Source organism: Oncorhynchus nerka, linkage group LG20, assembly GCF_034236695.1.
Source record: "Oncorhynchus nerka isolate Pitt River linkage group LG20, Oner_Uvic_2.0, whole genome shotgun sequence".
Taxonomy (NCBI): domain Eukaryota; kingdom Metazoa; phylum Chordata; class Actinopteri; order Salmoniformes; family Salmonidae; genus Oncorhynchus; species Oncorhynchus nerka.
Window position 1 is genome coordinate 40,234,332 of NC_088415.1, and position 21,425 is coordinate 40,255,756.

The 21,425-nt window shown below is 41.1% G+C and overlaps 1 protein-coding gene across 6 annotated transcripts; it reads right to left on the reverse strand.

Annotated features, from left to right (window-relative positions):
- Window positions 1-1,410: 1,410 nt before the first annotated feature.
- On the reverse strand, window positions 1,411-20,515 carry LOC115102507 (cAMP-dependent protein kinase inhibitor gamma-like). 6 transcript variants are annotated; one of them, XM_029622537.2, is made up of 6 exons: window positions 20,221-20,460; window positions 13,258-13,357; window positions 4,063-4,126; window positions 3,283-3,385; window positions 2,470-2,654; window positions 1,411-2,054 (listed from the first exon to the last, which is right to left on the reverse strand). In XM_029622537.2, coding segments are annotated over exons 4-6 (267 nt in total). In that variant the 5' UTR covers window positions 3,285-3,385; window positions 4,063-4,126; window positions 13,258-13,357; window positions 20,221-20,460; the 3' UTR covers window positions 1,411-1,974. The 6 variants fall into 6 exon arrangements, with proteins under 6 accessions (XP_029478397.1, XP_029478396.1, XP_029478399.1 ...); XM_029622536.2 differs by having other exon boundaries at window positions 13,258-13,416; XM_029622539.2 differs by lacking the exon at window positions 13,258-13,357 and having other exon boundaries at window positions 1,411-2,051; window positions 20,221-20,515.
- Between the last annotated feature and the right edge of the window lie 910 nt (window positions 20,516-21,425).

Genomic DNA, 21,425 nt, shown 5'->3' on the forward strand with positions numbered 1-21,425 from the left:
TCTTCTGTCCTCAGTTGCAACACTTACTACGGAGTTCCAAACTGCCACTGGAAGCAATGGCAGCACAATAACTTTTCGTTGGGAGCTCCATGAAATGGGTTTCCATGGCCGAGCAGCCGCACCCAAGCCGAAGATCCCCATGCGCAATGCCAAATGTCAGCTGCAGTGGTGTAAAGCTTGCCGCCATTGGACTCTGTAGCAGTAGGAAACGCATTCTCTGGAGTGATGAATCACGCTTCACCATCTGTCCGACGGAGAAATCTGGGTTTGGCGGATGCCAGGAGAACGCTACCTGCTCCAAAGCATAGTGCCAACTGTAAAGTTAGGTGTAGGAGGAATAATGGCCTGGGGCTTTTTCATGGTTCAGGCTTGGTCCCTTAGTTCCTGTGAAGGGAAATCTTAATGCTATAGCATTCTGTTGTAAAAGTTTGGGGATGCCAAAATCCTGTTTCAGCATGACAATTTCCCCGTGCACAACACGAGGTTCTTACAGAAATGCTTTGTCGAGATCGGTGTTGAAGAACTTGACTGGCCTGCACAGAGGCCTGACCTCAACCCCATCGATGAATTGGAAGGGATGAATTGGAAGGCCGACTGCGAGCCAGGCTTAATCGCCCAACCTCACTAATGCTCATGGCTGAGTGGAAGCAAGTCCTCGCAGCAATTTTCCAACATCTAGTGGAAAGCCTCCCCAGAAAAGTGGAGACTGTTATAGCGGCAAAGGGGGGGGACCAAATCCATATTAATGCCCATGATTTTGGAATGAGATGTTCAAGTAGGTGTCCACATACTTTTGGTTATGTAGTACATCCGTTTTTTTTTTTTGCATTGGATGTGTCTCAATCCACCGCATCCGCCGATGTCACACTTCCGCATCTGCGGTGAAAGGTGGCAGAGCTGCAAAACTATTATGACCCTTCTATGGAAAGATGAGACTCATGAAGAAGATGGGGTTCTCCGTTTTGCTCTACGACCCCCACAAGCGTCTTGGGACCCGTCTGAATTCAGTACAGCTGATCTGCCAACTTCTGTCTGTAGCGTCCAAACTGTTTGGGCTACACACCAATATGACCCCTCTGTGAAAAGGTGAGACTCTCACGAACATGTCGGTTGTTTTGTTCTAGGATGCACACAAGACTTGTGTGAAGGTCCCTAAGTACCAGTTGAAAAAAATGAATGGAAGTATAAATGGAGACTGTTTAGTGCCCAAAATAAGGGGTTAAATACAATGTAAAAATTATATTTAATCTCTCTCAGTTATAGGATAGGCACTTCAGTCCCCCCAAAAAAATCTAAAGGAAGTTTGTTCTGTTGTTCCTTGTAGTGAATCTGCAATTCAATTAGTTTGTATGGGCTAATAGCAGTAAAGACAAATTACATTTTTTTGTTAAAACAATTCCATAGAGCCTAGCACTTACTACACATTTTATTGCACAAAGAAATTCCAATTACAAAGATATCAGAGAACCATTTGAAATAAATATGACCTCCATTACAGTACATTGTAATTGCAACTTCATGTGTCCTTGTAAAAGAAAGGGTAAACTAAGGAACATTTTTACTGGGCCACAAACATACACATAACAAAAGGAGTAACAAATGATTATAGATTCTGTATAGCTCTTCTTCTTGATGGGAGTTCGGTCCAAAGTTCTGTGCTTTCTCATAGTCATATGAGAACATTTCCTTTACCACTGTATTCCAGCAGCAACTATAGGCCAGGATCAGATGTAGTCCTACTTGTCAACTGTCAAGTTCTGTCAACTCCATTTCCCACAATGCCAATTGATAAAGGAGAAGAAGTATCATGCAACTGGACCAGCAAAGCTCCATCAGAGCTACACAGTGAGAGATTATGTCATCGCTGTTGAGGAGTAGGATTCAGGCAGGCAGGACAACCAGTAGATCCCCTCTCTCCGTGTCTCCTGCTGTCCCTTCCTGTCTGTGTCCCTCTCTCCTCTCCTGTGAGGTGGTTTACGATGGGCCCTTGACTCCCTGGGCCTCTTGGCTGGTTGACCCTTCATCCTCAGGGGCTGGTGATGCACCAGTCTCTACTGAAAGACAGAGGAAACATGGTCCATTAAAAAACACAGAAACCACAAAGGATATTTTTCCACATAAACTGTTTCATACGGCGCAAGTGAACAGCAAATAAGGTATCATTTAAAAAAAAATGGTAATAAATGTGCAAAAAATTCAAAAAAACTGTTTTTGTCATTATGGGGTATTGCAATTTTAGAATAAGGCTGTAACGTAACAAAATGTGGAAAAGGGGAACAGGTCTGAATACTTTCTGAATGCTCTGTATAAGTCTAATATCTATGTCCATGTTTTACAGGTATGTCAATTGTAAAGTATTTTTGTCTAATGTATTTTTCATTATATGTTGGACCCCAGGAAGACTAGCTGTCGCCTAATAAAATCATAAACCATAAAGACACCTCCTGGTTATATAGCATATATGCTCACCTGCAGCCTTCAGGTCCATCCCTTCCATGCCTTTGGTTAATTCACTGGTGCTGGCTGCTGCCCCCTGTCCCTGGATGTCAGGTACTGCGTTCCTGCGGCCTGTACGATCACAATTGATGAAGTCAGAGTACGACGTTGTTGTCTCCACATCCATCATCTGTCCATGACCAGAAACCTCATTACACCTGCAGAGAGAGGGATGGAGAAAGTGGGAATGAGAGAGAGAACACAGATGATGCAAAGGACATCAATACACACTTGGGCTTTTCAAAGTCCTACTACCGTGCCAAACACGGTAGTAGCCTGGTTATGCATCCACCATAGCAGCTGGAACTGTGTAAAAATGGAAAATAAACAGTTTGGTTCTGGTTGACACACTAGTCTGAGGGTATGACTCTGTCAATGTTGAGCCATACAGGTCTGTGCCATTCTGTAGCAACAGTGAAGGAGTTCATTATTGCCATTTGTATTTCTGCACAGGGGCTAATGGAGCTGGTGTCAGTGTTAACTCACCAACCTAATTACAAAAACAAAAAAACAGGAGCGCTGTTCTGGGACTCAAACCTTCAAGCCCATCACTCACTTCGGCCGTCTAAAAACTACCCACACAAACAATGCAAGCTTGCAGGAAGTTCCTCTTTATAGGAAATAAGGAGCTTTTATTGAAGTAAAAACACAAGAAGTGATCAATATGAACCAAAGTGTCTGACTGTGCTTATAAAGCCATTCAAAAGGGCGGAGGCCGGCAAGGGGGAGAGAAAAAAAGAAAGAAAATAATGAGTTCAAGTAAAGAGCGTATTGAGCTCAGCTCACATTAGCTATCGATTCCTCCCTGCTCGGTCTTTTTCTTCTTAGCCCATATTAAATTGGGTCATGGATCCTGCCAGGGACTACAACACTGTACAACTGGTGGTTCCTAGGAGAAAAGGAGGGTGGAGGAGAAAATAAGCTGCTCCAGAAAAAAAAGACAATCATCTACTTTTCAGAGGAGGGGCCTTTCCTCTGGAAAAGAGATGGAGACTGAATCTATGAGCTGGTTAAACCAGACTGAACGCTGCACTCACCATTGTTTGAAACAACTGTGACATGTAGCAAAAAAAATGTGGACGCCAAGCTATGAATTTGTTGGCCCGGTGTGTCGGACAATTACAGGCAGCCGAACGAGTGGACCTATCCTACTCCCTCCCTCCAACCACCATTAAGAATCAGCCATGGTTGGCCTATGGTCAAGAGCCTCGTAGTGGCACTCAAAACAGCATTACAAAGAGTTGATAAGAGAACTGAATGTCAATCTCGAGCATAACAAAGTTCTACATAGTTTGATAGTCAAGGTCAGGTCGCCACAAATAAGCAACTTTGCCTGCCAAAAAACAACAACGTGTCAACGGATTCAACAAAACATTGAACCCTGAAGAATTCCCGGAGAAAAACTAAGTTGGCAGCAACAGCCTTCTCTCCTTCCATTTTAGCAGTGACACAGTAACCCTGGGTCGGGTGGTTGTCAAACACTCCACTCACATTCCTTTAGTATCACTCAGAGGAACTCATTCAGAATGGCTTCCTCTCTACAGATATTATAAATATTATAATTACCCAGTGTCCGTCGGTATGGGGCAAGGGCAGCTGTGTCTCTGCTGCTTGAAAAAAGAGGAATGAGCTGCAGGGGAGAGAGAGAGAGAGAGAGAGAGAGAGAGATAGAATTAGATTACTAGAACAGACATTTGCATTCAAGTCAACACTCTGATGGGTGGACCGGTGACCTTATTAGTCAAATTGTCATGGTCTGAAAGGTTTTATCCGTCCTCGCCTCCAGGAGAGGACAGCACCCCAGGAAATGTCACTGAGTGTAGGGCTTCCCTGGGCTGATCCAGAGCACTCATCATCCACCCATCAGCTAGTACCATGACCATGCTTCTCACAAAAAAACATCCAAAAATAAAACTAAATACCTCCTCTAATCTATTTTCTCTGCAGACAGAAATTGTGTTTAAAATGTACCTTAGATCAACATTAGAAAACTTGCTAATGCAGCACTTTCTCGGTGAAAGATGTTCCGTTGTCTGCCTCGCAACAGCGTTTGGGACCTTATCTAATTGCCATTTTTGTGGTCTCATGAGGACTTACCCACACATGCTGCTTTTCAGCCTCACACACACACACGATCATTAACAAGCTGGTTTCCATGGAGGGATGTTCTGATGTTCTGCCCTTTAGCACGTTTACTCTGCTCTGTTCCAACGCTGCTGTGGAGGCTTAAGAAGGCTGCAGCATCTCATTGAAACTACTGTGTGTGTGTGTGTGTGTGTGTGTGCATAATCTACATAGAGTATACATAGACGTGTTATTATAATGCATGGCACTGTCTGCTTGAGGCAAGCAGTTTGTTACTGTAACCAAGTTCTACCTCAGTTCACCACTTCACTTTTACTGTAGTCTATGGCTTAACAGTTTGTTTTCCCAGTGCCACAGTTTAAAAGTCACAATGGTAACTCAATACATTAGCCTAAAGGGTTCTCTTTATGTCCTGAAAGGGCAGAGCAGGGGAGGAGAGGAAACTGTACCCAGCTGCAGCTTTTAACATTACCGGAGGTCAAATGTGTGCTTTCAGCCCAGACAAAACACCTTAACTCTCTACGGGAAATGACTACTGTAGAGTGCAGTACCAGTCAGTGTGATCTGTTAGTTTAGCTCAGTGCTCGCTCTACTGCAAGACACTAATGTGTGTTTACAATGTTCTGTGAATCTCTGAGGAAGCTATGATTCTCGGAACAAGAGGCGGAGCTTTCATTGGCTCCATTTACAATACATCACTAGTTGAATTTGTGAGAGAGGGGGAGAGAGCAACCTGGAATCAGGGGTAGATGTAACATAGTAAACGTAAAGCCGAGAGACTAATTGGTATGCGTTACATTTGGCATGGCATATATTAATTTGTGGATGTTCATTTCGTATGGTATTTGTTACGAATTGCAATTTGTACAATATGTTACAAAACTTGCTAAACGTATGATATGTTACGAATTCCGATTTGTTGTGGCTAAAGCTGTTAGCTAGGTGGCGAACATTAGCTGGGTTAGGGGTTAAGATTAGGAGTTAGGTAAAAGGGTTAAGGTTACGGGAAGAGTTAGCTAACACGCTAAGTAGTTGCGACGTAACTAAAAAAGTAAGATGAAGTTGTTGCAAAGTTGCTAATTAGACAAAATGCTAAAGTTGTTCGTGACGAGATTTGAACACGCAATGTTTGGGTTGCTAGATGTTGGCGTTATACGGCCAACCAACCGTACTTTCGTTTTGGCCTTAAGTAACCTTGATCGAATCCCCGAGCTGACAAGGCCAACATCTGTCATTCTGCACCTGAGCAAAGGCAGTTAACCCACTGTTCCCCGGGCGCCGTGGATGTCGATCAAGGCAGCCCCCTGCACCTCTCCGATTCAAAGGGGTTCGGTTAAACGCAAGACACATTTAAGTTGAAGGCATTCAGTTGTACAACTGACTAGGTACTCCCCTTTTCCTTACCAAACGTAACATACAGTCTGAGTGTTCTGGGTTTACGTTTACTATGCTACGTCTTTGAAACCAGGCTGGAGCGAGAGAAGGCTCTTGATTGAATAAAGGGCTTTGTTTACAGTATTGGAACATCACTGACAAGGCAACATGATGTAATAGGACCACCATCACACATGCACCAATAATCATCAACAAATTAAATTAAATTGTATTGGTCACATACACATATTTAGCAGATGTTATTGTAGCCTGTGAGATCAGCCAGGGAACCGAATGGATATGAGTCAGCAGAATGACCATAGTGCTTTCACTGGCCATTAGGGAGAGATGCTGGTCCAATCACACCGGAGCCTTTTAAGCCTGATCACTGTAATAAACTCTACACTACCTGCAATAACCTGCACAAAGAAAAGCCGCCTTGCTGTCTTCTAAACCCCATTAGGGCAGTCTCCTGCCCAATTTGAAGTCCGGCAACTATTTCACTGCATTTATTGAGTAGAGGGGAGAAGGCCTAGGCTACACATGACTTAATCCAACTCTCTCATAGCAACAAGCTAATCTTCTGTGACTATTCTTAGCTCCTGCCTGGTTGCTTTGGGGATCTGTTCATTATATTTAAGCTAGAGTAATGGAGAAAAAAAATTAAGGTGTAATTATTATAGGCTAAACATGTTAGCTAGACTATAACAATGATCAAAACAAGAGCCCTATGCTTTGCTGATATTGGGATGAGAAACCATAGGAAACCATGTGCAACCAGCTGAGTAGGACACTCAACTTCCCTAATATTCCTGTTAAAACAGGAATGCCAAGTCCAGCCAAACACCAAAAAGCTTTTATAATCAATCCATATGCCACATTCATTCAGAATTTTCAGACAGAAAAAGATAAAGTTCTACAATTTACCAAAAATAATCTGAAGTGTAAACAAACTTGAATTTGACCCATTTTTCTCCCCAATTTCATGGTATCCAATTGTTTTTAGTAGCTACTATCTTGCCTCATCGCTAGAACTCCCGTACGGGCTCAGGAGAGACAAAGGTTGAAAGTCATGCGTCCTCCGATACACAACCCAAACAAGCCACACTGCTTCTTAACACAGCACGCATCCAACCCAGAAGCCAACTGCACCAATGTGTCGGAGGAAACACTGTGCACCTGGCAACCTTGGTTAGCGCGCACTGTGCCCGGACCGCCACAGGAGTCGCTGGTGCGTGATGAGACAAGGATATCCCTACCGGCCAAGCCCTCCCTAACCCCCATGGACCTCCCGGTCGCGGCCGGTTACGACAGAGCCTGGGCGCGAACCCAGAGTCTCTGGTGGCACAGCTGGCGCTGCAGTACAGCGCCCTTAACCACTGCACCACAAACTCCAGTTTTAGAACTCCAAACTCAGTGTGTGTAAAGCAGACAGCAGTCCATCGAGGCGCTCTCCTTCCCCTCCTCGGAGCCAGGGCTTCACAGAGACACTGGGAGTCTGGGTGCTGGCCGTTCTCATTCCGTCAGCAGCTACTGCCTGCCTGTGTTGACTACCAGCCCATTCCACAACACTGAGGAGTTGTATTTCCTCCAGCAACAGGGTTAGCATTGTTGTTCTACACAGCACTTCCGTTTCTTAAATAAATAAAATCAATAAAACAGTGTCTATTGAAAACTGGTGGCGAGTATGTGCTCTGTATATCGTTTCTCTTTTTATGAGGCCGCCGGACTTTGGTGCGAGTACTTAATTTCCCCTGGTAGTAGTGAGAAGTATAAAAGTTAAATCAGAAAGATAGCCTGGTGTGAGTTGAGGGAGAACTTGCAGCAGTTTGCGTTTGTGAAGTAACAAATTCCCTGACTGACACAGGGAGGCTTAGGCTCCAACATCTTTGCCAAGTTTAATTTAGAAGAGTAACTAAGGGCTTTTTCAGAACCTCACAATTGCAGTTGCCCTCATTGCTCCCTGTGGCGCACTATGTAAATCCCTATGTAAATCTAGCAAAAATCGTTCCCATAGCTACAGACCTAGCCTATCATTAAGGGATAATACACTACTTAATGCAATCTGTTTTCTCCCTCTTTTGATGCTGAAGAAACCATGTTGATTGGCAATATCCAATTAGCATTTCTTGAACGATCATTTGGGTCATTGTGTGTTGGCAATAAGTGGTGGGGTGAGCTGAGCAGTGCTCTGGGGGAGTAACAGTGACAAGGAGACCCAGGGGATGTGGAGTCCTAGTGGGCAGCTTGGTTCGTGTTCAGTAGCAAAACATTTTGCAACAGTAAACAAAATCTTTGATCTTATTGGACAAGTTCAGCTGGTAATTTACTGTTTCAGAGGGACTGTTTCAAACACAACCATTCTGCTTTAGGACCTTCAGCTGGAGGATGACATCACTGGAGCTTCACCCGTCGTCCCTCACATGACTCACCACATCTCAGGAAGTCCTTCATAACTTCCACATATTCTCAAGGCGCCTAATCAACTAACACAGCTTCCCTAAAAAACTTGCTGCTCCCAGGCCCACTGAATAAAAATCAACCACATCTACTGTAACACACCAATGGCAGGCCTGACATCCACTCGCGTTATGGAATTTTGACTACCTGGAAACTCATACATTAATTAACATCTAAACAGCCTTTTGAATCTTTTAAAATCCTAGTAGGCCAAAGATCCTGAGGACGTCAAACTAACACAAAGTTTAATATTCATCTTGCTTCATAGGTTCTTCAAGTCATTTCAGAATCCTCCTTGATGCCCAAAACCAGAAGGCAAAGTTAAGGTCATGAACAAGAATAAAATAGTCTCACAATACAGGTAGAATACATTCTTTACAGTAGGCCATTCTATTCTCTATTTTGGCCTAGTTCAGTGTGTTACAGGCTACCGAAAGCTAGGTCAATATCAGTGCCTGTGGACCACAGGCTTAATGCATTATAACAATGTAGGGCCCGTGGAGATACATAATGGTTGGTCTTCTCACAATGCAACCACACCACATGACCACAATGCAATAAAGTGACTTCCATCTTGAGGGCAAAGTAGAACAAAAGCAGAAAGTGTATAGTTCCTCTGGTGAATGAATGTCATCCATGAGTGGAAATAGAGTGGAGAAAGGAGCTGTACAATTAAATAAGCTTTTCCATTCTCTTCTCCAGAATACATTAGAGGGATACGTGTGTAGATTACCCTATAACCCTGCTCCGCTTTTTGTAGGCACTAACCGAGGCTAACTCCACCCTGGCTCAGTGTCCAAAGCCTATGGGGAAATGAATGGGTGTTTTGGTTAAATGACTAAAATAAAGCCTACACAGGCTTATATAGATCTTATAAGTTGTGTTCTATAAAATAATCTTCATCGGCTAACGTCAGCTAAACAATTAAAACGCTAACGATGTGCTAACATTTAAACAATAAAACTATAATTCTGGTTGCATGCCTTTCACATCTAGCTAACAGGCTTCGCTTGCCTTATCAGACGGACTCAATGTCTCCTCTGGACAACATTGTTCAGGAAGCGATAAAACGAGCACCTTCCCCCTGAAGAGATATGGTTGCAGCCTGGAGTAAATCAACATACTATCCTTGCGTTTTCGTTCAAGCTGGTAAGCAGAAAGCTAACTAGCTTTTTGTCAGACTAGTGTAGCGTAGACTAGTTTGCGTGGTCCGCGTTGTAAAATTACGCGACTAATGTTGTAGTTCCATATCTCTGGCCGTTAGCGACTAATTAGTAAATAGTTTGAGCACATAAAGGCTTCATAATTCATAAAAAGTTAATGTTAACTGACTGATATCTCATAGAACAAAACATACAAGATCTTCTAAGCCTGTGTTAACCTCAGACCTTATTTTCGGCGTATATCCCAAAACACTATTCTTTTCCCCATTAATTTCCCCCACAGGAATAGCCAACGAACCAGAGGTAGAAAATACTAACTTAATTCAGTTTTTTAGGACTACAAGCTGGCGAGCTCTATAAGTGTACTGTAGCAACATGGCCTGCCAGACCTATACAGCAAGGGGCTTCCCCAGTCCGTGTGTGCGTGTGGAGGACAGCCACAAATCACAGCTGAGGCTGAGTCAGAAGCAGGTGTTAACAGCTTTAGAAGAAAACTGCTGATGTTAACAGTCCAAAGAACTCACTCATCTCTGGGCGTCATAGAAAAGCCGCATACATATTGGAACTGGTCTCCCCCCCATGCTGCTAAATCACCATCGATTTACCATCGTAAATCAAAATGTTTAATGGGGATTAAAACATTTTTAATGTACTTTTGAGACAGACTGGGAGGATAAGCAAAGGCACAATCACTTACACTCTCCTCTTTTCTGTTGCAGAATGAGTTTATAGGAAAAAGCTAACGAGTCAGGACACCCATATATATGGTGAGGCACAGGGGTGCTTCTGAAATGGCAATCTATTCCACAAACGGTTCTGGTCAAAAGTAGTGCACTATATGGGAAATAGGGTGCCATTTTGGATGCAACCAGAAACTCACTGGAGAAGATAATGTTTCTGATATGAAATAGAAAAAAGCTCTGAAGTTCTCCTGAAGAAATGTTCCTAAAACATGTCCAAATCATCTAAGTAACATTGAGTTACACAATCAACAGATATTTTAGGATTATTTGGACAAAAACAATGTCAAACTATATTAATAGTGACATGTGCAATGTCTTTTCTTTCAGATATTATTTAATTAAAATAAGACAGACTTCAGGTTTTTAAGAGTCAATTACTCAAAAATGTCAAAATAAAATGTATAAAATACATTTTAACACACTAATCTTTAGGGGGCATTTCACCCCATAGACGGGGGCGTCTTGCCCTTATAATGGCGCAAAATCTGTTTTTATTGAACAACATAAAATATAAAATTGCCGCCTTATTTCCCTTCAAAATGTGTCTTACCAAACATAGCATTTCCCTTAAGGGGGACAGTTTCCCCCAAGTTACCTTACTGATAGGACAGAAAGAAAAGGGAGTTTTGTTCTCTGATCAGCTTTCTCTATTCAAAACTTACCTTAACATTATAATTATTTCACAATACTGACGACGGATCAGCTCCTAGAGAGATATTGCCACCTTCGGCTGCAAATATTGAGGTGGCTTATTCTAATGCTTACTCAATAAAAATGCACAAAATCACCGATTTGGCACATCATTGCGCACGTTAGGCTACACACATCATGAAAAATATAGAGACAAATTACACAGTAGCCTACAAGTAGCAAAATAGTGATTGAACATGAAATATATTTCAATATGATTGAAAAAGGCCAATACCGTTTATTTTAATGCAGTCATATCGGATTTCATTTGAAGCTTCTCTTTAAATGCCGCTTGTTTGTATAAATTGCAAAGACATTGGCAACTGTGTGTTTGTAGTCAACTTCGTTCTAAAGTTATCAGAGGTCACAGAGAGAAGGCTAAATGTGATTCTATGTTTAGCAGAGATCTTCTGTGTATGAAGTGACGCGGGGGGGTAAGCATCTAATGATGCACAGCTGTTCTATGAGTGGCCTGAGGCAGGCGTAAGATTCCGAGTATTTTCAAGTGAAACGATAAAGGGAAATTTAAAAAATGGTCACCTTCATATTCATAATTTCCAGCACTACCTGAATATCAACATACTGTATGTGAAAATGGCACATCTATGTTTTGTAGTGCAATTAGTATGCAATTAACAGGCGATACCTACTCATAATTGATTAAAATTACAGGATGCACACAGATGTCATTGGAAACACTTATCGTCTATTTTACTACAAAACATAGGAACGCTCCATTTTCACATATGTTGATGTCGGGGTGATGCTGGAGATTAAGTTGAAACTCTTTGACATTTCCCTTTAATACCAATGATTTTGGGAAACAGCTCTGAGATTTAATGATGCTCCTACGAAAGGTTCTAACGGTCAACTTACATGCTGACCACACCACTCGCGTTGCAAAATAAAATGCACACATATATTATTTAATCATTGCACCCACACTGCTCACGAGCGCCTGCATGGCCAGGCACTAAAATAGAATTTGCTTCTATTTGTGACGCTCAACGCGCTGAAAGTCCGGCCTCTCCCATCTCCTCATTGGTTGTTAGTAGCACATACACACGTGGGTAATTGAAAGATGAACTGAGGTTCCCGAGTGGCGCAGCGGTCTAAGGCACTGCATCTTAGTGCTAAAGACTTCACTACAGACACCCTGGTTTGAATCCAGGCTGTATCATAACCGGCCGTGATTGGGAGTCCAATAGGGCGGTGCACAATTGGCCCCGCGTCATTCGGGTTTGGCCGGTGTAGGCCGTCATTGTAAATAAGAAATTATTCTTAATTCTTAACTGACTTGCCTAGTTAAATAAAGGTTAAAAAGAACTGAGGTCCACACTCCAGTCAGTTGTGGTAACGCACCGAAAGTTTGTGGCCAACCGCCATATAAAATCCAAAATATGAAGAACCCTAAAGGAAGGAGAGACGACTGGAAGCCGTTTTATCTGTGGATTAATTGTCGGAGTAGAGATCCTTGTGCATTTTAGGTAAAATAACAACCCAATGTTTATATCCCAGGACAAATGAGCTAGCGACAGCAAGCTAGCTAGCTAAATTGCCATACATGCTTAATGCTTTTCGACCCGTCCCCAAATTAATATAATTGGTTCAGAGTTTGTTTTGATATTTCAACCCGTATGTCCTGATCGCGTCCGGTGTGGGTGGACAAAATCAAATTGCGCGCGATGGCGCACGCGGTCTGGTCAACATGTTAGCCGTAAGATGTTTTTTGGGGGGAAACCGAACACAGGCGACATTGCAAAGACGAGACAAGCAGATAACTCTGAGAAGGAGTCAAGAGAGTGGGAATATTTAGACGTCTCTTTAGCTCTGTTCACTATCACGGTGGTAGAAAGGGATCATGGTGACAGACTAAGTATATTTCTGCTCCCATATTTAACATACAACTCTGCTAGAGTTGTTTATGGACTGGCTTCTCCAAACCACCCCGTCAGACTTAAAAGTAAAAAGAGGATGGGACTGAACAGGACCACCATGCTTTACTTCTTAGAATAAACAAGGGGAGGGAAGAGAGGAGAGGAAAGAATGCATGTTTATTATTGTGGTTGTGGCCAAATAAGGCAATCTGTTATTGGATCATACTGGAAAACACCCTGTTATGCATGTATGTGTATAGCGACTGAACTGGTATCTACACAAAACAACTAGTAGGTTGCAGCTTTTTTTCAACACCTGTTACAGTAAAGGTCCTCCCCAACCAAACTGAACACATCTCAATCACTTACCAGGGCTAAAACATATCCACAGCTGCACCAGGTCTCGCAGCCGCAGCCTTGTCCTCTCCAACAAATCTACCAGGATGTGGATGTCCAGTGATTCGATTTGCTTTGTAAAGAATGAGGAGGGTGGAAGTGAAGGCCCAACATTCCCCGTAAGCAGCAAGCCTTGAAACAGCAAACTTGGGTCATCATTATGGTTTGTTAGAAGTAATCAAACCAGCTCTTCACTATAATAACTACTAATGTAGTACATGAAGATTATTGAGAATTGTAATCTTAGTAGCTAGTTATTTACTCAGGTTACCCAGTCATGTTAATGAGTTTTTAAAGTCAATCATAACCGCTTAGCACTAACTAACTAACCCTTTACATGTTCTTAATGACTAAGCCTACGTAGTTATTTTGCTAAACCAATTAGCATCTAGACTTCCTGAAAAAGTTTGAAAACACAAAGTGATGTGTAATATGAAAATCATGACTCAACTTAACTAAAGTAATGCCACGATTAAGTTAGAGACTTAAGAAGCAGCAAACAAGCACATTCGGACAAATCTTAAGTCTGGTCTACAGATGAGGTGAGTGTACGCATATCTATGATGTCTTTGTGCAGTAAAATACATTTATCTTCCTGCCAGTCATTTGGTCATGAGAAAGTGAAGGAGCTAAAAACAGACACACAACCAAATGTCCTCCAGCCTGGTCTAACTACAGAGCATATGCTCTACAAGTCCATCAAATTTTCAGAGGGAGCTCACTAGTAATTTTGAAGGTAAAATCAATTATGAGCACCACCAACACAGTGAATGGGAAAATGGATTCAAAGAGAACTCTGCTGGTGATTTGCTGAATGTACACTATTAAAGGAGGGCTGCGATTGGTTAATGACATACACTACCGGTCAAAAGTTTTAGAACACCTACTCATTCAAGGGTTTTTCTTTATTTTTACTATTTCCTACATTGTAGAATAATAGTGAAGACATCAAAACTACGAAATAACATATGGAATCATGCCGAAACCAAAAGAAAAAAAAGTGTTAAATCAAAATATATGAGATTTGAGATTCTTCAAATAGCCACCCTTTGCCTTGATGACTGCTTTCCACACTCTTGGTATTCTCTCAACCAGCTTCATGAGGTCGTCTTTCTGGAATGCATTTCAATTAACAGGTCGGCCTTGTTAAAAGTAGGAATTAAGAAGGAATTTATTTCCTTCTTAATGCGTTTGAGCCAATCGGTTGTGTTGTGACTAGAGGTCGACCGATTATGATTTTTCAACGCCAATACCGATTATTGGAGGGCCAAAAAAAGCTGATACCGATTAAATTGGCCGATTTGTATTTATTTTTTATTTGTAATAATGACAATTACAACAATACTGAATGACCACTTATTTTAACTTAATATAATACATCAATAAAATAAGTTTAGCCTCAAATAAATAATGAAACATTTTCAATTTTGTTTAAATAATCCAAAAACAAAGTGTTGGAGAAGAAAGAAAAAGCGCAATATGTGCCATGTAAGAAAGCTAACGTTTAAGTTCCTTGCTCAGAACATGAGAACATATGAAAGCTGGTGGTTCCTTTTAACATGAGTCGTCAATATTCCCAGGTAAAAACTTTTAGGTTGTAGTTATTATAGGAATTATAAGACTATTTCATTAACCTTTGACTATCTATCGGATGTTCTTATAGGCACTTTAGTATTGCCAGTGTAACAGTATAGCTTCCGTCCCTCTCCTCGCTCCTACCTGGGCTCGAACCAGGAACACATCAACAACAGCCACCCTCGAAGCAGCGTTACCCATGCAGAGCAAGGGGAACAACCACTCCAAGTCTCAGAGCAAGTGACGTTTGAAACGCTATTAGTGTGCACCCCGCTAACTAGCTAGCCATTTCACATCGGTTACACCAGCCTCATCCCGGGAGTTGATAGGCTTGAAGTCATAAACAGTGCAATGCTTGAAGCACAGCAAAGACCTGCTGGCAAAACACACAAAAGTGCTGTTTGAATGAATGCTTATGAGCCTGCTGCTGCCTACCACCGCTCAGTCAGACTGCTCTATCAAATCATAGACTTAATTATAACATAATAACACACAGAAATACGAGCCTTAGGTCATTAATATGGTCAAATCCGGAAACTATCATCTCGAAAACAAGACGTTTATTCTTTCAGTGAAATACGGAACCGTTCCGTATTTTATCTAACGGGTGGCATCCATAAATCTAAATATTCCTGTTACATTGCACAACCTTAAATGTTATGTCATAATTCCGTAATATTCTGGCAAATTAGGCGGCCCAAACTGTTGCATATACCCTGATACTGCATGAAATGAACGCAAGGGAAGTGACACAATTTCACCTTGTTAATATTGCCTGCTAACCTGGATTTCTTTTAGCTAAATATGCAGGTTTAAAAATATATACTTGTGTATTGATTTTAAGAAAGGCATTGATGTTTATGGTTAGGTACACATTGGAGCAACGACAGTCCTTTTTCACGAATACGCACTGCATCGATTATATGTAACGCAGGACACGCTAGATAAACTAGTAATATCAACCATGTGTAGTTAACTAGTGATTATGATTGATTGATTGTTTTCTATAAGATAAGTTTAATGCTGGTTAACAACTTACCTTGGCTTACTGCATTCGCGTAACTGGCAGGCTCCTCATGGAGTGCAACAAGAGGTAGGTGGTTATAGCGTTGGACTAGTTAACTAAGGTTGCAAGATTGGATCCCCGAGCTGACAAGGTAAAAATCTATCGTACTTCCCCTGAACAAGGCAGTTAACTAGGCAAGTCAGTTAAGACACAAATGTAAAAAATACATAAAACATCCTTCCTCCCAATTAGTGTGAGAATTGCTTAGGTGGGATCACACATTCTTATTTTCAATGACGGCCTAGGAACGGTGGGTTAAATAAAGGTGTAAAAAATAAATAAATAATAATCTGCCAAATCGGTGTCCAAAAATACAGATTTCCAATTTGTTATGAAAGCTTGAAGTCGACCTCTAGTTGTGACAAGGTAGGGGGTATACAAAAGATAGCCCTATATGGTAAAAGACCAAGTACATATTATGGCAAGAACAGATCAAATAAGCAAAGAGAAACGAGAGTCCATCATTACTTTAAGACATGAAGGTCAGTCAATACGGAACATTTTAAGAACTTCGAAAGCTTCTTCAAGTGCAGTCGCAAAAACCATAAATCGCTCTCATGAGGATCGCCACAGGAATGGAGGACCCAGAGTTACCTCTGCCGCAAACGATAAGTTCATTAGAGAGTTACCAGCCTCAGAAATTGCAGTCCAAAGAAATGCTTCAGAGTTCAAGTAACAGACATCTCAACATCAACTGTTCAGAGGAGACTGTGTGAGTCAGGCGTTCATGGTAGAATTGCTGAAAAGAAACTACTACTAAAGGACACCAATAAGAAGAAGAGACTTGCTTGGGCCAAAAAACAAGAACAATGGACGTTAGACCGGTTGAAATTTGTCCTTTCTTCTGGAGTCCAAATTGAAGATTTTTGGTTCCAACCACGTCTTTGTGAGACGCGGTGTGGGTGCTTTGCTGGTGACACTGTCTGATTTATTTTGAATTCAAGGCACACCACATCATTCTGCAGCAATACGCCATCCCAACTGAATTGGGCTTAGTGGGACTTTCATTTGTTTTTCAACAGGACAATGACCCAACACACCTCCAGGCTATGTAAGGGCTATTTGTCCAAGGAGAGTGATGGAGTACTGCATCAGATGAACTGGCCTCCACAATCCCCCGACCAACCAAATTGAGATAGTTTGGGATGAGTCGGACCGCAAAGTGGAAAGGAAAAGGAGCCAAGAAGTGCTCAGCATATGTGAGAACTCCTAGAATGTTGGAAAAGCATTCCAGGTGAAGCTGGTTGAGAGAATGCCAAGTGTGCAAAGCTGTCATCAAGGCAAAGGGTGGCTATTTGAAGAATCTCAAATATATTTAGATTTGTTTAAATCTTTTTTGGTTACGACATGATTCCATATGTGTTGTTTCATAGTTTTGATGTCTTGACTATTATTCTACAATGTAGGAAATAGTAAAAAAATAAAGAAAAACCCTTGAACTTTTGACCGGTGGTGTATGACATTTTATACGTAGAATATCTTTAATAGTACCTGAGAGCCCACTATGGAAATGTAACGTCTAAAGAGTATTTTGTTCCAAACAATATGTCTAAAAAAGGTACTTTTCCGATAGTAATATGAATGTTTAATGTTGAAGAAATGTATGTGAAAATTGTTATTTAAGAATCTGGACATACTCCATATTTGAGAGCACACGATAAGGAGTATAATGACACCAAGATGTTGTCTGTATCATGTACAGTTCACAGATCATAGGATCTTGCATGTATAGCTCTAAAAGGGTCTAAAATGGCCACTTTCATCATGATTTTCTCAAACACTGTGACACAAATGTAAAAATACATAAAACATCCTTCCTCCCAAATAGGTTCCTCTGTGAGAATTGCCAGAACAACCAGAGACACCAAAATAAGCCTATCCTGGCGTGGGATCGCCCACGTAACCAGATTTACACTAGAGACTAAAATAATGTACTTCCTGAGGGAAGAAAGTGATGGCCACCACACCCAAAACGATAAACAACCATACACAACAACAAAACACACACACACACAGTACTTTACACTCACCCAGAGTAGGCCTACTCTACAGTGGATTCAATCTGAAATTTTCCTGGCTAATAATGTTATTGTTACTTTGGCAGCTATCAACATACACACAGATATGACATCCATTAGCTGAAGTGGGAGTTGTAAAAGAAAGAAGAGAGTGGTTCTGCTGGTGCTACTGCAGATACACAGTACAGACTTACAGTACATTAGCATTATTGTTGATCCATGAAGCCTTAACTTCATCTGAAAGATAGAAAATGACTCATGCTTTTCACCCCTGGTCTTAAAGGTGTGTGCAGGCTTTTGTCCAAGTTCATATCATCGCCTACCTCCTCATGCCTTTTGCACACATTGTATATAGACTCCCCCTTTTTTTTCTACTGTGTTATTGACTTGTTAATTGTTTATTCCATGTGTAACTCTGTGTTGTCTGTTCACACTGCTATGCTTTATCTTGGCCAGGTCGCAGTTGCAAATTAGAACTTGTTCTCAACTAGCCTACCTGGTTAAATAAAGGTTAAATTAAAAAAAATCTGATTCAGCTAATGGTCTTGTTTATCAAGTGATTGTGCTGCTGGCCTTGGAACAAAAACCCTGCAAATACACATGGCATCCCTACAGGACCAAGAGGGAACATTGACCAAAGCAAGAGGGCTATATTTTTCTAGCAGAAACATGGAGGGTGTATCCACTAGAAACCAAACGACAAGTGAACTTGTCCACTAAGAAATTATTGTTTTTTGGTTACAGTTCGCACTAATTAATACACCCCAGGTTCCCTTCATCTACTACTGGGTCAATAGGCAACATCTCCATTTACACAAACACACCCAAATGATAATCATGTGTTCATACAGATAACCAGATACAGCAGTACCTGTTCACAAGAAATCCCCCTGTCAAGGCAAATTGTAAACTGCATATGCAAATGTGATGATCATGATCTTAACAGAGGGTATTTGTTGAGAATGGTTATTTTAAAGAGGACTATGTGAAAACACCAATAGCAATCCTCTTTAAAGTGAACTCTTGGGGTAAACAAAAATAATTAATAAAATAATAAAAACTCTTCTCTTTGTATTGATGCTCCCCTTGCCTTTGAAAGAGGACTCAACTCTTTTCCCAGTTTACTTCACCATTTTGTGGTCTGAGTCCCCTTTGCATTCACTATGTTTAGAAAGGAACCAATCTTTTTTTTTCAAACATTCACTCAATGCAGGACAAGCCATTCCGTCAGAACGTGTTATTGGACAGCTAGATATACCTACTTACATTTTGGAAGCTAATAGATGGCGCTTATTATTTGACCCTGCTGGCCATGTATGAAAGTTTGAACATCTTGAAGAACAATCTGGCCGTAATGCCCATGTACTAAATCTCCACCCGGCACAGCCAGAAGAGGACTGGCCACCCCTCAGAGCCTGGTTCCTCTAGGTTTCTTCCTAGGTTCCTTTACCTTAACCATTTAAACTGTCAACTTCAATGGGGTCCCAGGAATCCAAGATAGCAATTACCTTTATTTTGTACGCTATTTTGTGACTCTCACCAAATATGTCGTCGTCTTCTCACACTATTCAAACCCCACAATCGCATAAACAGTTTATGAAGCTCGCTTAACATATAGAACACATAGTGCAAACTAATAATCTGAATGTATTAATGTATCAAAACGACACATATATTTCGGAATTTCTGTGCATTCAGTCGCTAAATTGACAGTCGCTAACCAATATCCCAAAACAGCACAGTTTTTTTCGAAGTTCCTTTGGAATGTTCACACTGCACACAAAACATGACTCGAACCGCACTGACTTCAAACAAATTGGCTGATAGGGGCCAAGTGTGAAAACGCCCATTCTTTTGAAACTGTCATTGTACAGGATCAGTTTTATCGGTGCTGAAAGCTGAACTTATTTATGTGTTTACCTGATTATGGTGCGCAATACGCAAAACTGAATCGAATGTTGAAATATTGGACGAGTACATAAATCGCCCAGAATACTGAAAAGAATAATAGGCATTGATAGGCTATTTCACCAGACGACAGTACTTTCGGGTCAGATAATATAGCCGCTATAGATAGGAACTCCAATGAGCAAAGAAACAAATAAAACGTCCCTCAAATCCCCAAATGCTTGCCACTTTGACGAACACACGGCCTGCATCAACATAAGAATTGTAGGCTAATTGCTCTTAGTCTAAAAGCACATCCGCCGAGGTCGTGCCGCTACAATCATTTTCACAACAATGTGTTATACTGTAACCAAAATACACATTACTAACCTTGATTCGCAAGCCTTTCTTATCTACTTGTTACAATCGGATCAAACACCAATTAAGTTTCCGGGATCATCTGCAACACGTAGTGTAAATCTTATAAAGACGTTGGTCTGGATTAGTGATAAAAAAGTATCCGAAAGCGGGATGTTTCTCTGGGAACCTCAGGGAAACAATGAGGGAAGGGTACTTCTCAAACAGCTGTTTCCAAAATGGAGTTAGCCACCCCACAGCCAATCAAACACCGTCTTGTGTTTCAGGCGTATTATTGTATTGTGTTCTGTTCTGGGCCCGGTTTCCCGATATCGATGGAATTGAGTCTTTTCGTGATCTTTCCTACAACAGACCGAAAGATGTAGGCAGAGAAAACGGTCGTTGTTGGACCATGTGTCAATACTGACAGGATCGAAATAAATGGAGTGCTGCTCTCAGATTAAAATATTTCCTTAACATATAAAACGTTTAAAATTGATTTAACACACGAATCTTTAGGGGGCATTTTGCCCCATAGACAGGGGCGTTTTGCCCTTATAGTGGCGCAAATAACAACATAAATTGTCCACTTTTTTCCCTTCAAAATGTTGTTGCCTAAGGATAGCCAGTATGCACATATCTAAATCTTACCAAAAGTAGCTTTTTTTTTTCTAGCCTCCTTTTTCAATTTTCGCCTAAAAGACATACCCAAATCTAACTGCCTGTAGCTGAGGCCCTGAAGCAAGGATATGCATATTCTTGGTACCATTTGAAAGGAAACACTTTGACGTTTGTGGAAATGTGAATGTAGGAGAATATAACACAATAGATCTGGTAGAAGAAAATACAAAGAAAAAAACAACCAGTGTTTTTTTACCACCATCTTTGAAATGCAAGAGAAAGGTCACAGTAATAGTGGTTGTAATTGTCCACAAGTGTCCACAAGATGGCATCTTAGTGTCCACAAGATGGCAGCAGTGCATGTGCAACGTTTCAGATGGATAACTTGAAGTGTGACTGAACCTCAAGACTTTTAGTGTGAAGTCCCCAGGTACATTTGGACAAATCGTGAAGGAGACATTCACATTAATATAAAAAATTTCTGCAAGAATATCATCAAATCAGTATACTTGGACTTTGATTTAGCTTTCCAAGTATTACTAGCCATATCATAAGCTCAAAATTTGCAAAACAAACAGTTTTCATAACTTCATAACTCTGAAAATCCTTGTAATTTT

What these genes read in the sequence shown, in the direction of transcription:
- LOC115102507 (XM_029622538.2), bottom strand. An exon ending in GATGGACCTGAAGGCTGCAG is followed by an intron (nt 2,055 to 2,469) that starts GTGAGCATATAT and finishes TCTGTCTTTCAG; the next exon opens with TAGAGACTGGTGCATCACCA.